The 21,303-nt window shown below is 26.7% G+C and overlaps 13 protein-coding genes across 13 annotated transcripts in view, besides 18 other annotated features; 7 read left to right on the top strand and 6 right to left on the bottom strand.

Annotated features, from left to right (window-relative positions):
- Positions 1–2,115, top strand: part of EDI_012370 (serine-threonine protein kinase, putative) — a gene marked incomplete at both ends in the record, with an annotated part of 3,711 nt that extends 1,596 nt beyond the window's left edge. Inside the window, one exon of the mRNA XM_001734417.1 lies at positions 26–2,115. Within this exon, the coding sequence (XP_001734469.1) occupies positions 26–2,115 (2,090 nt within the window). The remainder of the gene's footprint in view (positions 1–25) is intronic.
- Positions 402–439: a sequence feature (AT_rich).
- Positions 2,116–2,119: 4 nt separating the features above from the next.
- Positions 2,120–2,200: a sequence feature (AT_rich).
- A 10-nt stretch (positions 2,201–2,210) lies between these two features.
- EDI_012360 (pyridoxal kinase, putative) lies at positions 2,211–3,050 on the bottom strand (the record flags this gene model as incomplete). The annotated part of the gene is made up of 1 exon (XM_001734416.1): positions 2,211–3,050. The coding sequence occupies one exon, from the start codon at positions 3,048–3,050 to the stop codon at positions 2,211–2,213; it is 840 nt and encodes a 279-aa protein (XP_001734468.1).
- Positions 2,433–2,461: a sequence feature (AT_rich).
- A 255-nt stretch (positions 3,051–3,305) lies between the features above and the next one.
- On the top strand, positions 3,306–4,586 carry EDI_012350 (threonine dehydratase catabolic, putative; the record flags this gene model as incomplete). Its single annotated transcript, XM_001734415.1, has 1 exon — positions 3,306–4,586. The coding sequence occupies one exon, from the start codon at positions 3,306–3,308 to the stop codon at positions 4,584–4,586; it is 1,281 nt and encodes a 426-aa protein (XP_001734467.1).
- Positions 4,587–4,679: 93 nt separating this feature from the next.
- EDI_012340 (uncharacterized protein) lies at positions 4,680–6,986 on the bottom strand (the record flags this gene model as incomplete). Its single annotated transcript, XM_001734414.1, has 1 exon — positions 4,680–6,986. The coding sequence occupies one exon, from the start codon at positions 6,984–6,986 to the stop codon at positions 4,680–4,682; it is 2,307 nt and encodes a 768-aa protein (XP_001734466.1).
- A 123-nt stretch (positions 6,987–7,109) lies between these two features.
- Positions 7,110–7,138: a sequence feature (AT_rich).
- Positions 7,139–7,172: 34 nt separating this feature from the next.
- Positions 7,173–7,205: a sequence feature (AT_rich).
- Positions 7,206–7,672: 467 nt separating this feature from the next.
- Positions 7,673–7,996, top strand: EDI_012330 (uncharacterized protein; the record flags this gene model as incomplete). Its single annotated transcript, XM_001734413.1, has 1 exon — positions 7,673–7,996. The coding sequence occupies one exon, from the start codon at positions 7,673–7,675 to the stop codon at positions 7,994–7,996; it is 324 nt and encodes a 107-aa protein (XP_001734465.1).
- Positions 7,997–8,086: 90 nt separating this feature from the next.
- Positions 8,087–8,216: a sequence feature (AT_rich).
- Positions 8,217–8,242: 26 nt separating this feature from the next.
- EDI_012320 (uncharacterized protein) lies at positions 8,243–10,939 on the top strand (the record flags this gene model as incomplete). The annotated part of the gene is made up of 1 exon (XM_001734412.1): positions 8,243–10,939. The coding sequence occupies one exon, from the start codon at positions 8,243–8,245 to the stop codon at positions 10,937–10,939; it is 2,697 nt and encodes an 898-aa protein (XP_001734464.1).
- Positions 10,093–10,152: a microsatellite.
- Positions 10,926–10,972: a sequence feature (AT_rich).
- A 9-nt stretch (positions 10,973–10,981) lies between these two features.
- EDI_012310 (uncharacterized protein) lies at positions 10,982–13,266 on the bottom strand (the record flags this gene model as incomplete). The annotated part of the gene is made up of 2 exons (XM_001734411.1): positions 10,982–13,172; positions 13,250–13,266. 2 exons carry the CDS (start codon positions 13,264–13,266, stop codon positions 10,982–10,984), a joined length of 2,208 nt encoding a protein of 735 aa, XP_001734463.1.
- Positions 13,174–13,240: a sequence feature (AT_rich).
- A 38-nt stretch (positions 13,267–13,304) lies between the features above and the next one.
- Positions 13,305–13,336: a sequence feature (AT_rich).
- An 83-nt stretch (positions 13,337–13,419) lies between these two features.
- On the bottom strand, positions 13,420–13,962 carry EDI_012300 (uncharacterized protein; the record flags this gene model as incomplete). The annotated part of the gene is made up of 1 exon (XM_001734410.1): positions 13,420–13,962. One exon carries the CDS (start codon positions 13,960–13,962, stop codon positions 13,420–13,422), a length of 543 nt encoding a protein of 180 aa, XP_001734462.1.
- Position 13,963: 1 nt separating this feature from the next.
- Positions 13,964–14,138: a sequence feature (AT_rich).
- A 217-nt stretch (positions 14,139–14,355) lies between these two features.
- Positions 14,356–14,416: a sequence feature (AT_rich).
- Positions 14,417–14,613: 197 nt separating this feature from the next.
- Positions 14,614–14,660: a sequence feature (AT_rich).
- Positions 14,661–14,864: 204 nt separating this feature from the next.
- EDI_012290 (alpha-xylosidase, putative) lies at positions 14,865–17,150 on the top strand (the record flags this gene model as incomplete). The annotated part of the gene is made up of 1 exon (XM_001734409.1): positions 14,865–17,150. The coding sequence occupies one exon, from the start codon at positions 14,865–14,867 to the stop codon at positions 17,148–17,150; it is 2,286 nt and encodes a 761-aa protein (XP_001734461.1).
- Positions 14,981–15,015: a sequence feature (AT_rich).
- Positions 15,073–15,140: a sequence feature (AT_rich).
- A 38-nt stretch (positions 17,151–17,188) lies between the features above and the next one.
- Positions 17,189–18,185, bottom strand: EDI_012280 (U3 small nucleolar ribonucleoprotein imp4, putative; the record flags this gene model as incomplete). The annotated part of the gene is made up of 2 exons (XM_001734408.1): positions 17,189–17,664; positions 17,726–18,185. The coding sequence occupies 2 exons, from the start codon at positions 18,183–18,185 to the stop codon at positions 17,189–17,191; spliced, it is 936 nt and encodes a 311-aa protein (XP_001734460.1).
- Positions 17,678–17,720: a sequence feature (AT_rich).
- An 11-nt stretch (positions 18,186–18,196) lies between the features above and the next one.
- Positions 18,197–18,240: a sequence feature (AT_rich).
- Positions 18,241–18,339: 99 nt separating this feature from the next.
- On the bottom strand, positions 18,340–19,462 carry EDI_012270 (Rho/RAC guanine nucleotide exchange factor, putative; the record flags this gene model as incomplete). Its single annotated transcript, XM_001734407.1, has 2 exons — positions 18,340–18,889; positions 18,951–19,462. The coding sequence occupies 2 exons, from the start codon at positions 19,460–19,462 to the stop codon at positions 18,340–18,342; spliced, it is 1,062 nt and encodes a 353-aa protein (XP_001734459.1).
- A 379-nt stretch (positions 19,463–19,841) lies between these two features.
- Positions 19,842–19,895: a sequence feature (AT_rich).
- Positions 19,896–19,955: 60 nt separating this feature from the next.
- EDI_012260 (uncharacterized protein) lies at positions 19,956–20,711 on the top strand (the record flags this gene model as incomplete). Its single annotated transcript, XM_001734406.1, has 1 exon — positions 19,956–20,711. One exon carries the CDS (start codon positions 19,956–19,958, stop codon positions 20,709–20,711), a length of 756 nt encoding a protein of 251 aa, XP_001734458.1.
- Positions 20,712–21,298: 587 nt separating this feature from the next.
- EDI_012150 (uncharacterized protein) overlaps positions 21,299–21,303 on the top strand; it is a gene marked incomplete at both ends in the record, with an annotated part of 546 nt that continues 541 nt past the window's right edge. The window contains one exon of the mRNA XM_001733203.1: positions 21,299–21,303. This exon is cut by the window's right edge and continues 541 nt beyond it. Within this exon, the coding sequence (XP_001733255.1) occupies positions 21,299–21,303 (5 nt within the window).

The following is a 21,303-nucleotide window of genomic DNA, read 5'->3' as shown; positions in this document are numbered from 1 at the left end:
AAGGATGATATTAAATGTGATATAGATACTTGTATGTGTCATTACGGATATTTCCCAATGTTATTGAATGGAACAATTAAATGTTCACTAAAGACTTGTGGAAATGGAATTGTTGATGATGGAGAAGAATGTGATGGAGGCATTGGGTGTGACCACTGTATTTGTAAAGAAGGATATAGTCCATACTATACACCAAGAAAATCTTGTTTATCAATGATGTGTGGTAATAAAATCCTTAATGATGGAGAAGAATGTGATGGAGGAGATGGATGTTATGAATGTGAGTGTCAATCAGGATGGTACAAAACTGGAGATACATCTTGCCGTTCATTAGAAATTGGACTTTTTTTAAAGATAGAAACAAGTTCTGGAGTAGTTTTATATATATTAGTATGGTTATGTTTATTAATTATAATAATGTTTAAATATAAAAAATTAACATTAGAAATTAAAGAAGAATGGAGAGCACAAACCGATTTACCATTTTTGGAAAGTACAATTATTCCATTTAATAAAACAAACTCACAAAAAATTGATATAAGAACAAATACACATTACTTTGAGTTTGATAATCCTTTAATCAATTTTAAGGATATTGATAATAGAATGGAAGTAGACGAACCTGTTCAAACAACTGTTGAATTAAAAAATAATTATAAAGAAGCACTTTATTTTACATTTCATTGTGGAGAATATCCAAAGTATGATATTATGTTCAGTCCAGTAATTGGGACAGTTAGACCTGGAGATTCTATTATAATAACAGTTAATTTAATAGTCAAATGTACTACCATTTTAAAAGAACGTGTTCCGGTAACACTCCGGTATGGTAAATTAAAGTCTATTTTAAAAGAAATAGAAAAGAATAATCCTGAAGTACTACAAATTAATTCAAGCCAAAATAGTGATATTTCAGATGAATTAAGAAATAAAAGTGATACGACATCAAGTTATTCTACAGATAAAGGTCATACAATAACAAAGAGTAGTTCAGGGATTTCAAATGGAAGTGGCCAAAGTAAATCAAAGAAAAATAAAGAGGATAGATTAAAGGGTATTCATAAATTCCATGTTTATTTAAATCTTCAAGTTGAATCTGCTCTTTCAACAAAATTAGATTATGAAGAAATTAATTTATTCCATCCACCTATTGGTTCTGGAACTTTTGGTATTGTTTATCGTGCAGAATGGAGAAAGGTTGATGTTGCAGTTAAAGTATTAAAAACAGATTTAGTTGATTTAAATGATTTATTACCTAACTTTATGCAAGAAGCAGAAATGATGGAAAGAATTAGATGTCAATATGTAATAAATTTCATAGGAAGTGTAGTGTCAAGTGATACACTATGCTTAGTAACAGAATTTTGTCCATTAGGGTCATTAAGAAAATATATGAAAACAAATCCAATGAGTGAATTTTTAAAAACTAGGTTTTGTCAAGATATAGCACGTGGAATGGAATATTTACATGAAAATGATATTGTTCATCGTGACTTAAAAACAGATAATATCTTAGTTTATTCAAATAATCCACATGATGCTGTAACAATTAAAGTTACTGATTTTGGAACATCAAGATCATTTATTGAATCTTCAGGAAATATTGCATTACAAAATATTGGTACTCCAATGTATATGGCACCAGAAATATTCCAGTTAGAACAAATGACATTAAAATCAGATGTATTTTCGTTTGCAATTTGTATGTTAGAAATATGGTTAGGAAAAGAACCATATGACTCAGTAAAATTCCCAGACTCAGAATCAATTTTAAAATTTGTATGTTCAGGAAAAAGACTTCCTATTTCAGATGATTGTTTGGTAAAAACAATTATTGAACAATGTTGGGCACCAAAACCAAATGAACGTCCAACATTTAAAGAAGCTGGAAACCTTTTATTACCTATTATTGTTAATTTAACAAATACTAATACAAAAAAAAGTTCAACTAAAACAGGAGGAAGTAGTCATTCTAATGAACAAAATATAGATATACATAAAAGAAAATCATTTTCATTACTAAATAGTTCTGAAGTTTCAAGTGAATATGTATCAATTAATTTAAGTAAGAAAGAAAAAGATATATCAATTAATGAACAAGAAATAGAAAAGTAATTTGTTATATAATTTATAATACTTTTATTAATTATTAATAAATTTTAATTTTAATTTCATTAAAAAATAAAAGAATTTAAAAATACTTTGTAAATTCAAATGTAAGTAATTGTAAAAGATTCTTCAGTTCCTTTTAAATAAGGAATACAATTAATGATATTAATTTCTGCAGTTCCATCAGTATTTTTAAGAATGGTTTGAAGAGTAGTTATAGCTCTATTAACTGCATGTTCTAGAGGAATTCCTTTAATAATCCAACTTAATAAAGTATACGTTAAAGTATCTCCTACTCCAGTAAAATCTCCTTCAATACGAGGAATTTTAATAATAAAATTTTTATTATTTAGTGTGTCTTTAAAACTACATAAAAGAATAATATTATTTCCTTCTTTAATTGAAGTAACTAATATTACTGGTATTCCTTGTTCATGAAGAACATGACATGCTTCAAGTGCTTCACTAACTGAATTAACTTCTAACCCTGTTAAAAAAGATAATTCAGTTGCGTTTGGAGTAATAATATCTGCATATTTAATTAATTCTTTCATAGAGTCTTGAACTTCAGACTTAGTGTACATCTTACCATTATCACCAAGAATTGGGTCACACAAAAAGTATACTTTCTTATTGTCTTTAATTTTTTTTACACGGTTAATAGTTTCATTAACTAAATCTGAAGATGGAAAATATCCTGTAATAAGAAATTCAATATCTTTATCCAAATGATTAACTTCTAATGAATCCATAATTGATATAAAATCATTAAGTAATACTCCATTTCCTCCAACAACTGGATAACCAGTATGGTTTGCAAGGTGTGTAGTTAGGACAAATATGGATTGAATTTGGAATGAATCCAAAATGATCATCCCGCATCTATTTCCAACAAATCCTGAACAAACATAAGAACTTATAGTGAGGACTTTATTGGTCATTAAACCAAGATTATTATAATTAGTTCAAACGTTTTTTTCTTTTTTTTTTTGGAGTCATTTAACCATTTGAAAAATTTTCTTTATTTTTCGTTAAATAAAACAAAAATTAAACTTATATTAATTCTTTCCAATTCAACTAATTACCAAATCTTTGTTATTCTCCTTTTTTCTAGAAAGTCCTTCCTTCGTTTCCTTTTTTTTTTTTAATGGATTTAAAACGATTAATCTGTTTTCATTAATTTATTCATTTTCTTCATGTCCACTACAACCAATGGAAGTGAATATTTAAAGGTTCCACATGATATTGTTGGAGATATTCCAAATACTGAATGTCCAATTACAATTAGTGATGTATATGCTGCGTCTAGAAGAATTAAAGGATATGCTTATTATACTGCTTTAGAATACTCAAACACTATCTCTAAGAAAGTAGGATGTAAAACGTATTTAAAGTTAGAGAACTTACAAAAGACTGGATCATTTAAAGTTAGAGGTGCTGTTAATAAAATTGCTACATTAACTGAAGAAGAAAAGAAAAGAGGTGTAGTTGCTGCATCTGCTGGAAACCATGCACAAGGAGTTGCATTTGCATCAACTAGTGCAGGTTGTAAAGCTACTATTGTTATGCCAGAATTTGCTTCTACTGCTAAAGTCACTGCAACAAGAGGTTATGGAGCAGAAGTTGTTCTTCATGGTAAAGTATTTGATGAATCATTAGCCTATGCCATGCAATTATGTAAAGAAGAAGGTAAGACATTTGTTCATCCATTTAATGACCCATGGGTTATGGCTGGTCAAGGAACAATTGCTCTTGAAATTCTTGAACAATTAGAAAAATGTGATGTTATCATTGGAGCTATTGGAGGAGGAGGACTTATGTCTGGAGTTGGTTTTGCTGCTAAACAAATTAAACCAGAAATTAGAGTTATTGGTGTTCAAGCAGCTGAATGTCCATCAATGGCAGTTTCTAAAGCAGAACACAAGATTTGTTGTGTTAAGACAGCAAAAACTATGGCTGATGGTATTGCTGTTAAAGCTCCTGGTGATAAAACAGCACCAGTTTTATTAAAGTACGTTGACGAAATTGTTACTGTTGATGAAGAAAGTATTGCACAAGCTATGTTATTAATGTTAGAAAGATGTAAAATAGTAAGTGAAGGATCTGGAGCTACTCCAGTAGCTGCATTATTGTCTGGAAAGATTAAAGGACTTACTGAAGATACAAATGTTGTATGTATTGTTTCAGGAGGAAATCTTGATGTTAATGTTATTAATAAAGTTATTGAAAGAGGTCTTGTTAAAGCAGGAAGAAGAGTTGAATTCACTGTTGAAATTGCAGATGTTCCAGGTGCTATTAAGGATCTTCTTGCTCATATTACTGAAGAAAAAGCAACTGTTGTTGGTGTTGCAACAAGAAGACCAGCAACTTCTGCTATTGGGATATGTTTATGTGATGTCCAAATGGAGTGTTATGGAGTAGAACATCGTGATAAGATTTTTGACGTTCTTAAGGAGGCTGGGTATGCTTTTAATTAAAATTTACCATTTTTTTCTTTCAATAAAAACAAATTCCCTATTTTTCCTTTCAGGAAAGATAATAAAAAATGTAATATCAATGAATGTAAATAATTATTTCTTTAGCATTTGTTTTCCAATTTGTCCAGATTTTAATTGTGCAATAATTTGAGTCATTGGGTCTTCGTTTGATCCAGGAGCATAAGAATTAGTTTTAAGTTCTTCATTAATAATTTTTTGCCTACTTTCTTCTACTCTAGCAGCAAGAGTGAGTGCTGTAATAAACTCAGCAAATATACCAAAAAATGTTAAGGTAGTATAAATGTTAGAAGCATTTTCATCAGCAGTAAAAAAGAATAAAGTCTCTTTGAATAGTTTTTCCGTTTGCAAGGCTTTTTGAAGATAACTTCTTGTTTTTTTAGTAATAATGTCAATTTCTTTTTTGATAGAATCGAAGTTATTACCAGATGAAATCATATCAGCATAGATTTTATTAATTCCAACTATTGATGTTTCTGTTTGTTTTAACGAGGTAATAACATTTTGAAGGTCGTCATTAACATCACAACATACTTTTAATTCTGTTTCTACACTTTTAACATCAACTGAGGTTGTCAAAAATTCAGCGTATGTTTGAGATGATCCAATAAATTTTAGTAGAGGAAGAATTTCCATTCCAAATCCATCTGCTCGTTCTAATTGACTACAACCACTATTTACAAAATTACCAATATTTAATAGTGTTGCAAGTACAGGTTTTAATGCTGAAGATTTTCTTACTGCATTACAAGCAGCATCTATTGTTCTTAATGGAGTTAAAAGATCATCCAATTTATTATGGACTTGATTACATTGAATACTGATTTGAATTTTTTGATTAATAAAAGGCTCTTTCAAAATTTTAAGAGCATATTGATCAAGTGTAGAGTACTCTTGAAATGAAGTAATATTTTCATAATCTTTTAAATTAGCTCTTTTAATTATATTCATTACAATCATCATTGTTTGTTCATCAACGTCTCTATTTTCTCCATTAATACTTTTTAATAATAATGAATTATTGATTCTACTTTGTAATAATACAAATGCATTTCTTAAATATCCTTCAATACAGTGTTTTCCTTCAATATTAATAGGACCTTTTCCTTGCATTAGTGGAGGAGGTGGTGGTGGGTTTGTTAATTGTTCATCAAAAACATTAGTAACTTCATCTTCTATTTGAATTTGAGGTTTTTCTCTAAATTCCATATCAGCAAGTTTATTTTTTAATAATGTCCTTTCAAATTCAAATCCATCAATAATTTTTTTATTACTTTTAATTTCATTAATCATTGTTTCTCTTGAAGGATATTCTAAAATACTTTTAATTTTTTCTTCAATAAGAATACTTTTATTATTTAATTCTTTTTCTTCTTCTTCAAGTTTTTTAATTTGAGTATTTTTCATTACAATATCACTTTTAATAACTTTCTCTTTTTCTTTTAATTGTTTTAATTCACTATATAATTTATTATATTCTTTGTCTAATAAAATTCTTTCATTCTCTATTTCATTCATTTCTGGTCTTAATAACTTTAAATCATCCCATCCCTTTTTTGTTTTTCCAGTTTCTCCAACAATTTCTGTATTAATATTTTTTAAACACCTTTGAATAATTTCAGAATTACATGACTTTAATTTATTTAAAACATCAAACTCTTTAATTAATAAAATGATTGTATCTTTAGTCTCTCCTATCATTAATGAGTCTATAAGAAGCATTGCATTTTCTGATGTTTGGATATCTCCAGACAATGCCAACTCTACTAAATTTTCAAACTTTCTTTTTCCATTTTTTGTAGCAAATTTTCCAGCTGCCTCTTCAATACCATCAGACCCACAAAAGGTAGTTAATACTGTACATATTTCTGCTGCTTGCCGAGAAATAGTTGCAGCAGTGTCTTTTGTTAATAAAGAATATAAAATGTCACTAGCATGTTCCCATTGAACTACAGCATTAAACCCTATTTCATCTGACATTAATACTAATAACGCATTTAAAGCATAACTTTGAGTGTTTCCTTCAGATTGAGCAATTGAATCAAATAATTTTAATACCCCTCCATATTCAATAAAAAGGGTGATGTATTGTTTATCAATAAATTTTGATTTTAAATTGAACATTAATTGTTTATGTAAAACTGAACCAATCTGTTGAAAAACATTAATATCTCTTTTAACATTTTCTTCAATGGTTAAATGAAGAATTAATGACTCTCCATCAATATATCTTGGTTTTTCATTATTTTTTGTTATTATTTCATAATTTTCAGGATCTGCAATGTTTGCAATTCTCAAAATATCACTTTCTGTTGTTTGTGTAATAGGAATATTAAGTAATTCCATTGTTCCATCTTCATGGTGGTATTCAACGTGTAACATTATAATTTAAACCATCTCTTTAAGATTTCTTTTCTCAAAAAATCTATATCAAATGAACTAAATAAACTAAAAAACTAGTAAGATATATACAATAGTAAGTTTTGGAAGGAGTTTCTCTTCATGTTTTTATTTTTGTTTTTTTTAATTTTTTAGTTCCCTCATTCTAAAAATTTTGTGATTCATAACATTTATAAAGTTTTTTTTTTAAAATAAATTATTGGCAGTCAAAGACCTTTAAAGATCTTTAAAAATTTGAGATTTCATTAACTAAAATGTATTTTTGTAATGTGAAAGAAGTAACTTTACGTCGATTTGATTCTTCTTTCGTTCTTTTATTTTCGAAGAAAAAAAAAAATAATATATTCAACTCATTATCCACTCACAGCTATCTTGAAGTTTTTTTGTATTAAAAAAAAACAAGAAATATTAGATATCAATCAAATTGATAAAAAAAAAAGAAAACACAAATGTAAGACCTTTTGGATTTTTAGTGAATAAAATTTTTTTCACAACTTAAAAGTTTGAGAGAGAATTCTTAAATTAAATTTAAGGAAATAAAAGTAAAAAAAAAGGATAAACTTAAGAAAGTAGAAGAAAAAAATTACAATAATTAAGAATGAACCCTTTATTTATATTGAAAATATATAAAAGGGAGTTATTGAGTGAACTGTAATATCAAATAATTTATGAGTACTCTTTATGTACCAACAGTAAAAACTGAAGTTGTTCGTCCAATTGCTTGTAAAAATACTTCTGAACTTCTCAAAATGGTTGACAGTTGTACTTCTGCTAGTCTTGCAAGTTATTCTCTTATTGAAGACTATACTCAACGCAGACCAGTTGTTGTTGAACGACCTGAAGATCCAATTGCTAACGAATTAACCAATGAAGAAAATGATAATGGCAGTAATGATAGTGAACAAAATGAAGAAGAACAAAAAAATGTTATTATTCAACAAAGCCCAACTGCGATGGACATGAACGATGGATGTTTTGATTATCCATTTTGAATGAAACAACATATCTTTGGTGAATTGTACATGGCTTTATTAGAAGATGTCAAATAGGTTTTAGATAAACATGTAATTTATCACTATTTCTATATTAAATTTTAATTTAAGAATTGTGTTATAGATTACAAAAAAAATATCTTATTGTTTTTAAGTTTATAATAATTTTTTTAGTTTATGTTATTAAATTTATGATTTCTTTTTTTTTTTAATAAAAAAACAAATAAGCTTATTTAAATTACTCTAATGTCAGATGATTCGACTTGTCCAGTTTGTGGAGGGAGTCAAATTGATAAAAGTATTACTGGACAATTAATTTGTGTTCAGTGTGGAAATATTATAAGTGATTATACCTTAAAAATTGACAAGGAATTTAAAAATGCAGACAAACCAGAAACAAGATCAAAACTCGGGCCTTTAAGAAGAATTACTAAAACAGGAGCTGGACTAAACAAACGTCTTGGAATTATAAAGAGAAGGGCAGAGCTAAAAGAAAAGTTAAAGATGCGATATATTCGAGAAAAGAGGGCTATGTCAAGAGACGACTCATACTTTACTTCTCTTCAAAAAATTTCTTTTATTTATTGTGAAATAATGGCTAAATTTTATGGGGTTGATATAGAAGAAGCTTTAAAACATATTCGTGAACAAATTATACAGTTTAGAGGATATAGTGAAGACCCAACAGATTTAATCAACCAACGACTTAACAAAATGAAGGCATATGAAAATCAGTTAAAAAAATATAAAATAAGGGATAAACTAGAAACATATCTGAAGAAAAAAAAACTATTCTTCGAACACTTACGCAAGAAAAAAGAGTCACAACATAAAGAAGAATCAGCCAAAGAAGAAGAATCGGTCAAAGAAGAAGAATCAGAAAATACAGACAAATTACTTGGAGAAGAGGTATTACAAAAGGTGGAAAGGTTACTTGGTGGAGAAGAGTCAGAAGGTATAGATAAGTTAGTTAGTGGAGAAGGATTTTTTAACAAATTGGATGAAGAAAACCCAGAAGGTAACGAATCTAATTGGTTAGAACAAGAATATTTGAAATATTCAGATGTAGCAGATAATAAACATACTGTTAATAAATATTCTGAAAAAGAGTATGAGATATTTAAAAAAAGTTTGGTTAGTAGTATTGAAGATCCATTTATTAAAGAGGCACTTAGTCGAGACATGAAAAGTGATGACCTCTATAAACAATATTTAAAGCCTATAAAAAGATTAAATAAAAACTACCAAAAAACAGGAGATATTATAGTTGATACTATAGAAAAGTATAGAAGGGGAAGAGTTGTTTTAAATAAAAGGCTTTCTTCAGAATTCCCATTATTTTCAACTTATATTGCTTTATTTCGTTGTGGTCACAAAATTCCTTATCAAATATTTTTTAAAGATGTTGTTAATCAAAGACTACCAATATTTAGTAATCTAACCATTATCGAATCACTTAGAAGTGATCATAAATTTGGTAATTTCATTTTTAATTCATTTGGTCAATATATGATGGATTCACTTCATTTTACTCGTAGATTGGAGTATTGGAACTTTCATTACAACATTGGTGGACCTTTTTTAACTATTGAAGAATCTATGAAAAGTTATATTAATGAATTAGATATTCCAGAAGGATTTTATGATTTAGCAATGATATTGTATGGTGCATTACATCAAAGTCATCCATCAGTTTATACCTTTATGTCAATGATATTTCTAGCAGTTAGATTTTCAACCCTTGGATGGGATAAAATAAATGATAAGTATTTTGTTAATAAGTATATACACAAATACAGTTATAGCTGTGGAAATGTTTTAGTATCAACTTGTTATGAAATTGAATTACTTAATGAACGAGGGAAAGTTGAACAACTTATTGATGCAATGACTAGTTCCAATGTTAATTTTCAAAAAAAAATGCAACAAACACAATCAAAAAATATTCCGCTTTATCATATTATTGAAAACTGGAAAAGAAGGACTCGTGGATTAGAAAGTATTTCTTTTAGAAGTTTAGACGATGTCTTAGAAAGTGAATTAGACAGAGAATTTATTAATGATGTTGATTCGTTTGAAGAAAATGGTAGTGAATTAAAAGAAGAAGATGATGAATTAAAAGAAGAAGATGATGAATTAAAAGAAGAACAAGAAAATACTGAAAATATAAAAGGACTGGTAACTGGATATTTTATCCAAGACTTAGAATCTAGTATTTCTGAGAAAAGATTAAGACCAGTCAAAATAAAGAATGAGCTAAAAGAAAAAAATAACATTATTAAAGAAATAAAAGAGTGGTTCGGTATTAATGAATCTAAAGAAGCAGAATCATTATTTAAACCAATTAGGTCTATTAATCAAACAGAACAAAGTATTAAAAGTCCATTAAAAAATAAAGATAACTCATTAAGTAAACATTCAACTAGTTTAAAAATTACTAAAATATTGACTAAATGTTATTCTTCTTTAATTGCATCTATTTCTTATGAACAAACAAGAAAAAAAAGTTATATTCCAAGTCCAACTGACGTTCATGAACAAGAAAATCTTTTTAGAGCGTTCTTTGATTTTGACAATTCCAATCCACCACCTTCTTTTAAGATTTCATTTAAACCGATTCAAACAGAATTTGATGAAATTACTGTAGATGAACAACAAACTGCAATGTTTTCTGTTCGTTCTTTAATGGGAAAAGAATATTTTCAAATTGCAGAAAGTTTTGATTATAAACCATTTGTATTTTCATCTGTAGAAATGATGTTCTTAGAAGTAATAGCAAGAAAATTAAGTGTTTCATGTGAGACACTATTTAGAGATGTAGTTAGACATTGGTACCAACTAGAAAAAAGTTTTATATATCCTTGTGTAAACATCAAAAGAAAAGACTTTTCTCATTTCTATCATTCATCTGAAAAATTAGTTAAAACACTTTTTAACAAATAATTAATTAAAATGTTTTTTTTTGAATTATTAAAACACTTATTTTTAATCATTCATTTTATCATTAAGTTGTTTTAAAAATTCAATATTGTTTTGTACTTTTAAAATAATTTGTTTTCCATTTACTTCAATAGTACAAATCTCTGGATTTTGTTTTTTTGCTGAAACCTTTTCAATGTCTGTATATGTAACTTCTTCTAATAAAAACATCTCTCCATCTCCTGATGGCTTTTCTGCTACAAGCATATCTACACTACTTAATATAACTAAACATTTCTTCCAACAATCAACAGCATCTCCACTAGCAACATTATAGTCAGCTTCAAATGTTGGACTTTCTTTCATTAACTCATCAAAGTAATTTGATTCTTCTGCTTCATCTTCTTCATTGTATTCTTCATCAAATGTAAGTCTTTGACTAATATCTCCATTTGACATTGCTGAGGTATCAATATTCAATGGTTTAATTGGCATATCTAATATATTTGGAAGTGGTTGAATTGGAATTGTATTATTTTGAGTTGCGTTAACTGAACTGTTTAATGAATTTGTATTAGAAGATGTAGAAGATGAAGGATCAGTAACTGGTTCAAGACCCAAATCTAATAAATTAGGAATTGGTTGATTTGAAATTGGTTGAACTGGTTCAACTAATCCACTTATTTGATTAGTTCCTTTTGTTGATGAAACTCTCATTTGTTGACGTTCCTTTATTTCAGTATTACTTTTAACCGGGGTTATTGTTTGGTTTTGTTGAATAGGAGAATAAGGTTTATGTACTGTAGACTGAGAACCTCTTTGAGGAGAAGGTGGTGCCTGTGAATTATTAGATTGATGTGATAAATTTGAAAAGAAAATAGTGGCTTTTTCTGTAAATTTCTTAGTACCTTCAGTAATTTTCATTGTGAGTTTAGCTAATTCAGGAGGAGTACAAAGAGGACATACAGAAGGAATGTGATTTATTACTTCAAATCCTGGGGTTTTATTCATTGCTAATTTATGATAAAGATGGTACCCACTTAATAATACACCAAGTCTTTTAATACCACGTTTAATAAAATCAAGCATAATCATTGTTAACTCACTTAATGATGGTGTTTGTTGAAGAGTTTTACCTATTTCACCACATCCATAAATAACTACATGAATATATTTTTTTGGATCTCTTAAGCATTGAAGCGGTTTTGATTGGAAAAATTTACTAACATATTTCTCATCTTCTCGTTTAGTATAATCAAAATTTACTGCATTTCCAATATTTCCTCCTCTATACATTTCTTGAGTACGACAATCAATAAATAAAACTTCCATTCCATTTTTAATATCATTTACTAATGAATGAGGTTCAACTGGAAGAGCTAATGTTGATCCTAATGATTGTGAGTACCATCTTTGAAACATTGCTTCATTTCTAAAACAAGAAGACAATAAGAGTTTAAAGGAAGTTAAAGTACGACGTTCTAAACTAGCAGCACGACAAATGACAATACGTAGGTCTTCAGAAGAAATACGTTTAACTTTAAGTAAAGTAATAAGTTCATTCTTTTTAGTTTCTTTCATAATGTCATCTTTAATTTGAATTAAATAAGCAACAACAGCGTAGTAGAAAAGATATTTATTTGAATTAAGGATAAACTCATCCCATAATAAAAGAACGTCATTTAAAGTTTCACCTGTAGAGAAGAGTACATTGTATAAGAAACGGTTTGTATAAAGAACAGGTTCAACTCTAAAAGAATCTAAACAATGACATAATTGAGGGTCATGATATTGAAGTAAAATATGCATTAAACAAAATAACCCTTTTTGAATAGAAGGATATAAATGAGTAAAATAAGGTTGTAACATATTTAAGAATGAAAATACACCACCTAATCTAAATTCTATTGTTTCTTTGGGGTATAAATAATTAAATACTAAAGCAACAATTACTGTAGGAATAAAATTTGGAGATGTTTTAGGTTGAATTAAAGTAGTTGCAATTGAATAAGAGTCTTTAATTAATTCAGTTCTTTTTGATTGACCAATAACAGAAATCAATTTATTTACTAATGGAGGTACATCAGCTTCTACAATAGTTAAATTAAGATGGTTAGGTAATTTAATTGGTTTTATGTCTAATAAAATTTTCCATATCTCTGCTCTCATAGTGTCAACCAAACCAAAATGCAAACAAAGTTGTTGAAGCATGGCAGTATCCTTTTCTTCAATAGTATTTTGAAACAAAGAAAGGATTCTATTAAATAAGTAATATTATTTTATAAAAGATAAAAAAGAATATATAAAATAAAAAAAAGTTAAATAGAAGCAAACGGTTGTGAGTAATTCATTTTTCTTATTGTTTTTTTGGTTAATTATTAGTTCTATCTTTTAAATAAAAAATACTTAAATTATATTTTACTTCCAAATCTTAACAGAAACAAACAACTTACAAAAATCACTTCTTTAAATCAATAAATAATAAAATAATCCTTTCAATTTTATTATTCAAATTTTAGAACAATAAATCGTTTTATTTGTAAAGGAATATTCGTTTCTAAATTATTTAATCCATAAATTTTATGAAAGTCTTGTGTAAAAGTAGCAATTAAATGACTATCTAACACCATTCCATCTTTTATTTCAAATATTTTTTCTGTATCTTCTTTAGGTGGGATTCCAATTATTTCTGTTCTTCCAAATTGTACTTCTGAAATTTTTGGAGAGATATGTTCTTTATAAATTATAAATGAAAAGAATTCATTTCCTTTTTGAATGTATTGAGTATTATTTGAACTATATGTTTGTAAACATTGTGAATTAAAAAATCCAAAAAAATATTGATCACAAATTAATAAAAACACAATATCCTTTTGTTGATAAATATAATGTGCTAAAACATATGCTTTATTATCTACCCATAAATCATACTTACTATCTATTAATATTTCTTTACATCTTAGTCCAGTCCAATTATTAATTATATGAACATTATCTCTAATAAATTGTAATTGATAATCTCCATCAATATTTTCAAATAATTCCATCTTTATAAAAAATACTTTTAATTAAATGAATAGATCTAAATATTTTAAACTTGTAAAATTTATAAAAAGGTTGGTTTTGTATAATTTTTTTTTATACAATTCTTTAATTTATCTTCTACTTTTTTATTTTTTATTTCTTATTTATCAAAACAATTATTTAATTTTGATTTTAAAAACAGGTTAATTAGAACAAAAAGCAGCATACCTTTCAAATGAAACTGTACCAGAAGAATCTATGTCCATAGTTTCAAAAACTGCTTTAACTTTTTCAGAAGATACCCCAAACTTTTGTGCTGATTGAACAAATTCAACTAAAGTTAAGACACCATCTTTATTTAAATCCATCTCATCAAAAGTTTGTCTTAGTTGTTTACTCATTACAAGGAGTAATTGAATAAAAATAAGTTTTTAATTATCTGTTTAAATATTGTATTATTTTATCAATTTTTTATTACTACTACAATCTATAAATAAAACTATCGATGGAATGTGTCAAAATAAACTTCCAAGAAAATACTATTTTAAATTATCTCTTTAGTGATATAATAAAAATATGTTGATTAGTTCACTACAAACAAAGGTTCTAAAAGTAAATAAGGACTGACAGACTATTACAATTAAATTGTTTAGAGTATTTCTAATACTATAATCTATAAATATAATTTAAAAAATCTTAAAAAGAACTAAAAATATAAAAAGGTTTTATGGTAATTTTCATAGTTATTATATTCTTCTTTATTTATCATAGTAATTCGTTTCATGTATATCAGGAGATAGAAGACAGTTGGTATTTTCAAAAAGTCAATGAGAACAAAACGATATTTAGTATTGATTCATTTGAAATAAATAATCACAAAGAAGTATCTATTAATTTTCATGACGATTTAACAAATAAATTTATTATGAAATTGTATTGTTTTAAACATAACACTATTCGTTTTAAAATAAAACATATTAGTGGTCCATATTATTTTAAACGATATGAATATCCATTTCATTCTTTTTTAAATAAAGTACCATTTAATTTATTAAATAATAAAACTAATTATATTTCACTTAATTGTCAATCAGTAACCATTCAAATAACTAATTCTTCATTTCAATTCAATGATATTATTATTGATTCATTATTGTTTAAATCAATTAAATATAATAATCAAATTGATAATTTTAATAATCATACTGATCTTTTAATGCATGGACTAACTTCAACTGGATTCTCTCTTCATTTAAAAAATTATACAAAAATGTATGGATATCCAAGACATACACAATTTGAGCTATTCCCTTCACAAAAACCATATCGTTTATTTAATGTTGATCCATTTGGTTATAATCTTACATCACCTAATTCATTAACAGGATCTATTCCATTCATTCTTATGAATTCAAATGGAACATGGAATGGTATTCATCTTAATAACCCTACTGAACAATTTATTACTGTTTCATCTACTGGATTTAGATATATTACAGAATCAGGAAATATAGATGTCACTCTCTTTTTAAATGATTCTCCTTTATCTATTGTTTCTCAAAATATGAAATTAACAGGGTTACAACAATTACCTCCTCGTTGGATGTTTGGATATCAACAAGCAGCAGAATGGTATTTTTCAAATGATACTATTAATGAAGCTATTTCGAAATTTCAAAAAACTAAATTACCATTTGATTCTTTATGGCTTTCTCCATATGCTAATTTTAATTTTCAATCATTTTCAATGAACACTGATATTTCTCAACAATTTATTGATAAGGTAAATAAAAAGAATATTAAATTAGTATTTACTGCTCTTCCATTTATTAGAACTTTTTTACTTAATGAAACAGAATCTTTATTAAATGGTAGTTTTTTAATCAACGGAACATTAAATCACTGTATTTGTAATTCTGTTGGATGGGTTGACTTTACAAATAAACAAGGATATGAATGGTATCGTTTTATGTCTAAAACATCACCTGTATTAACTTTATGGGCAGACTATAATGAACCTTCTTCTTATTTTTCTAATGAAATGACATTATTTAGAAATGCTCAACATAAAATATATGAACATAGAGAAATTCATAATTGTTATAGCAATTTACATGTTCAAAGTCTTTTTGAAGGAGTTAGTCAATCAAACTATTATCCATTTATATTAACTAGTGGATTCTATAGTGGAATTCAACAATATGGAGGTGTTATATTAACCCAAACATCATCAAATTGGGATAATCTTTATTCTGTTGTAAAAGAATCATTATCAATGAGTATTTCTGGAGTTTCATTTGTTGGAAGTGATATTGGAGGTTTTTATGATACTGTTAATTCTACTCTTTATCTTAGATGGTTACAAATACAAACATTTTTTCCTCTTTTTCGTGGTAATGGAGAAATAAATGGTTATAGAAAAGAACCGTTTATGTTTATTAATAATATTAGATTTATTAGATTTGCTTTTTCTTTGAGATATCAGTTTATTGATTATTGGTATTCTTCATTTTATTACTCTCGACTTTCATTTCTTCCTGTTATAAGACCTCTTTTTTTAAATTACCCAAATGATCAAACAACATATTCTATTGATACTGAATGGATGATTAATAATGATTTATTACTCTGTGGGGTATTTAATGAAACACAAAACCTTCAAGTTTATATACCAAAAGGAATTTGGTATAATTACCTTATTGATGAAAGAGTAAATTCAAATGGTCAATGGTTTAATATGGAATTAGATTATGAATTTATTCCATTCTTTGTTAAAGGAAATACTATCTTATTATTAAAAAAATCAAAAACAATATCAACTATTAATCAACTAAAACAGAAATACACTATGAATATTTATTTAGATGAAAATTATCAAGCATCATCAAATTGGTATTGGTCTGAGGGTAAACAACAACATGAGCCCTTCTATAAAATGACAATGAATTTCTTTAATAATTCATTTAACTATCGTATTTACTCATTTGATGAAATGGGTAATCCAACAACATTTAATTCCAACCATCATAATTATTTCAAATGTAATTCTATTGTTATTTATGGATTACCTACTATTCCAAAACAAATATTATTAAAAACAGAAAACAATATAATAGAAGTACCATTTATTCATTCATTAATTAAATTAGTAATTAATCCTTTACAGTTAGTGTTAGACCATTCTTTTAAGTTACTTCTAAAATATAATTGATTTATTTTTATAGCAAAAAATATTCAATTTCAATCAAATTAAAGCATGAACTTAGATTTACTAGTATCATCAGGATTACTTTTATCAATATTACGGAAGTAAATATATTCAGGGTTAACAGTATTCATTGTTCCTCTTTGAATAGAACGTAATTTCAGAATGAATCTAGGACCTAATTCATCAATTAAACATTTTACTGGACCTTTAGCACGATCAAAGTTATCTTTTGCTTCATCAAATTGATAAATATGATGTCTGAAAAATATAAAATCTCTTTGAGAATGGAAAGTAACAACTCTTCTTCCTTTAAAATTCGGTTTTTGACTAAATAAAGCATTTAACTGTCTTGCAACCATTACACCAAGTCGTGTTTGGAACCCAGTTGTTAAACACTCACAAGGAACATGCCATGTTGAAACTGTAACGTGACCTTTTATATCTTTAGGTTTCATTAAATTAAATAATTTGAAATGGAAAGAAGGGCCACAAGGCATATGAATTATATATAAATCAGCTATTGAATAAACATTTTATTCTTATAAAAAATATTAATAAATATTAATAAAATAACAAACTACACTCCTTATGATTATCATTACAAACAATAATATCAGTATAATCATTTCTTTTTGCATAGTTAATAATTTTATGCATAGTACTTTGTTTTCTTTCAAAATATTGTGCATTATAAAATATTCTACTTAATAAATAAGCAAATTTCTTTGTGTTAGAATGGGCTGCAATTGTTGAAGTAACAATAATTTTTGGTTCTCTTCCTTTATAATAAGCTGAATATTCATCATTTTTAATTTCTTCAACAGCCTCTTCATCATTTTGGAAATCAACAAAAGAATCATCTTTAATACGTTTACTTTCTAATGTTTGAGGTTGTTGTGGTTTAATTTTTCCTTCTTTAATAAGTTCTCTTCTCTTTCTTCTTATAGAAGCCATTTCTTTTTTTCTCTTAGACAATGTATTTAATCTTCTAGGTTTCTTAACTTGTTCTTTCTCACGACTATCTTTCTTTCTTTCCATAATATCCTAACAAATAATTTAATTTTTATTTAGTTCTTTTTATTAATTAATTTTACTGTTTCTTAAACTTGACTAAAAACCCTGTTATCCTATAAATAATAAATAATTTGACGTTTTGATGAAAGAAACTTAAAAATATACTTTCATCTATAAATTAAAATCTTTTAGTTAATTGAATAAATTGGCTTAACGTTGAATTTAATACATTAACCCATTCTTCAAAATCTTCACCATCTGGAAAGAAAAGATAATCAATTGTTGTACCACAATGAATTTCAAAAGTTCTTGGTTCTTCACCTGAAGGGCCAAAACGTTTAACATCTAAGAAACGAATTTGTTGGTATTGTTCCCATTGTAAATAGCGAGTTTTGTTATTTGTTAGTGATAATTCACACACATTTTGGATGTAACAAATTCTATCATTAAACAAAAAAGCAAATGATAATGTAGTTGGTGAATTGATTAATAACCATCCATAATACAAACAATATCTCCATGATTGAACTAAATTTTCTGAACAACAAATACAAGAAGATACATCAAGTAAACAATCATGCATTTTTGATTGAGTATTCACATTTGAAATTAATTGTTCAAATTTAAGTTGAATCTCTTCAAGACGTTGATATTCTGGATGAAAAGATGAAGTATTTTTGATAAGTTCTTTAAGTAGTATTGGATATCTCATCAGTCGTTGAACTGGCCTAAACTAATAAGTATTTATTTTTATTCTATTAATCCGTTATACATAAAATATCAACAAACATAATAATAAGGTCATTAAATGATAATCCATTTAAATCTTTAATAATGCTTTGTCTTTTAATAAACTCTTTAAATCCTTTCACTTTAAAAGCACTTACCAAACTCCTTCTTTGTGTTTCAAATAATAATGTATATTCTGCAAGTGGTGCCATAAGTTCAATGCATTTCACTAATGCATCTCCAAAACAACTATCATACTTCCATCGAACTCGAATATCTTCAAAAGTATTAGCTATTAAACAACCATTTAAAAATACACTTTCAATTCTTGGTAAAATACTTTTAATCATTAATAATGGCAGTATTGTAGTTTCTGGGTTTTTTGCTCGTTCAATCAAAGGTTCATTAAAAAATACATCCAATTTTCTCATTGAATCTACAAATGAAACTTCTGTTGTACTAAATTCATTAATAACATCAAATCTTCTAAATATACTACTTTTATTATATACTCTTCGAGTTAAAAAACCTCGACAATATGATTGAATAATTTCAATTCTTGGAACTTCCATTGAAACTTACTAACCTTAAATAATTATGACTTTTTAGATTTTTTATTTCTTTTTTGTTCAACTTTTTTATAAAGTCTTATCATCCTCATAAAAAAGAGAAGATTGTATCAGATGATGAAACATAAAAATGTCTTATTTAAGAGTTAATCTCCAGCAACTGCTTTAGCCTTTCTTAAAATTTTATTTTTCATTTTCTTTTTAGCCATTATGGCAAGTCCTTCAATCATAAATGGATATCCCTTCAATTTAAGACATCCCCCTGGTTCCATAAACAAATCCATTGCAACAGAATCAGCTTTTGGAGTTGCACTGACAATACTGATCAACAAACAAAATAAAAGAAACAATATCATCATTATTATAGAGTAATATTATGACCTTTATTAGTTTTTTAATTAATTTTTAGAATTTTGTTTTTTCTTTTATTATTTATCATATCAAATACAAGAAACTATGAAATATATCTGTTAAAATTTCATCTAAAAATCAGTGAATGAGTGTTTATATTGAAAAGAAAGAGAGTCTTAAGAAAGAACGATGGGAAACAATTGAGCGTATTGTTAATGATATTGTTGATGAAGGCTCAATAGAAGAATTGGAACGAATGAAAGAATGTATTAAAGAAAAAATTAAAGAATTTCATTATAACCAAGAAATTAACAAATTTCAAGGATTATATTCTGATAACAAATATAATGGTCCTACAATTGATCCTGACCATAAAAGTGATGAAGGGAGGAGTTGGTTTAATTATAAAGGAAACAATATTATAGTTATTGACTTAAATAAATACCCATGTCCAGATGCTAACCCAAACACAATTCAAGAATTTAATTTAAATGGCAAACTGTATTATGTCACTTTCATTTATTCTTATTCTTCAGTTCTTACTCTCGAGAAGGCTGAACAATTACTTATTTGGCAACCACTAAATACTCATATTATGAAAATTAATTTAACAATCCCTTTTTGGTGGAAAGATGACTTATTTCCATATATCGTTGAACACCGACCATACTCTCCCTCTTGTGAATCAAACGAAAATTCTTCTCTTTCAGTACAAGATTTAGTTGATTCAACATTTCTAGTAAATTCAAGTGAATTAGAGGATTTTATTGATATTCCAATACTGATTCCTATCCCTGTTGTTAAAAACCGTTCTTGTTATTCAATTTTGTATTATGATTATTGGCCTTCAGGTTCTTATCAAAATGTATTACAATTCATCATATCGTCCAATCTTTCCTAAGTTTTCTTTAAACCTTTAATTTTACTTTTATTTCCTAGTAAACTTTTCCTTCAATAAAGTTGTAATAACTAACAAATTATCAATAATCAATCTTTTAAATTGGTGAGGGTAGTAGAATTTATTGTACCATAATTATAGTGAGTAGCAAAAATATCAAATTATTTTATAAAAACAAAAAGAAAAGTTCTAAAATATTCTTTATTCAACAAAAGATTGAATTCTGGGTGATTAGGAGTAATAATTCCTGTCTTGAAATTCTGAAATAAGGGAAAAGGGAATCATTTAGAATAGTTAATTCAAGGAGAAGTTTAGTCTTTAGTTCTTCTAAAAAACTTAAAATTCATTTTCATGTTGTTTAAAACCCTTCACAGCTACACATTTGTTCTTGTTGGTCCTATATCAAGTGGTAAAAGTTCATTACTTAACTGTCTTATTGAACAGAAAAGCTGTTCTCATTGTTCTTCAACAGTAACAAATAGATTAGAAGTTGTAATGTTTGAAAATGAAGAAGAGGCAATTAAATTGGAAATATTAGATACACCTGGAATGAAATATATGATCATTATCACATTATCTTTCACTACTTCATGCA

This window comes from Entamoeba dispar, genomic scaffold (assembly GCF_000209125.1).
Source record: "Entamoeba dispar SAW760 scf_1105229458281 genomic scaffold, whole genome shotgun sequence".
In the NCBI taxonomy this organism is placed as follows: Eukaryota; Evosea; order Mastigamoebida; family Endamoebidae; genus Entamoeba; species Entamoeba dispar.
This window is presented reverse-complemented; position numbering and strand designations above follow the sequence as displayed.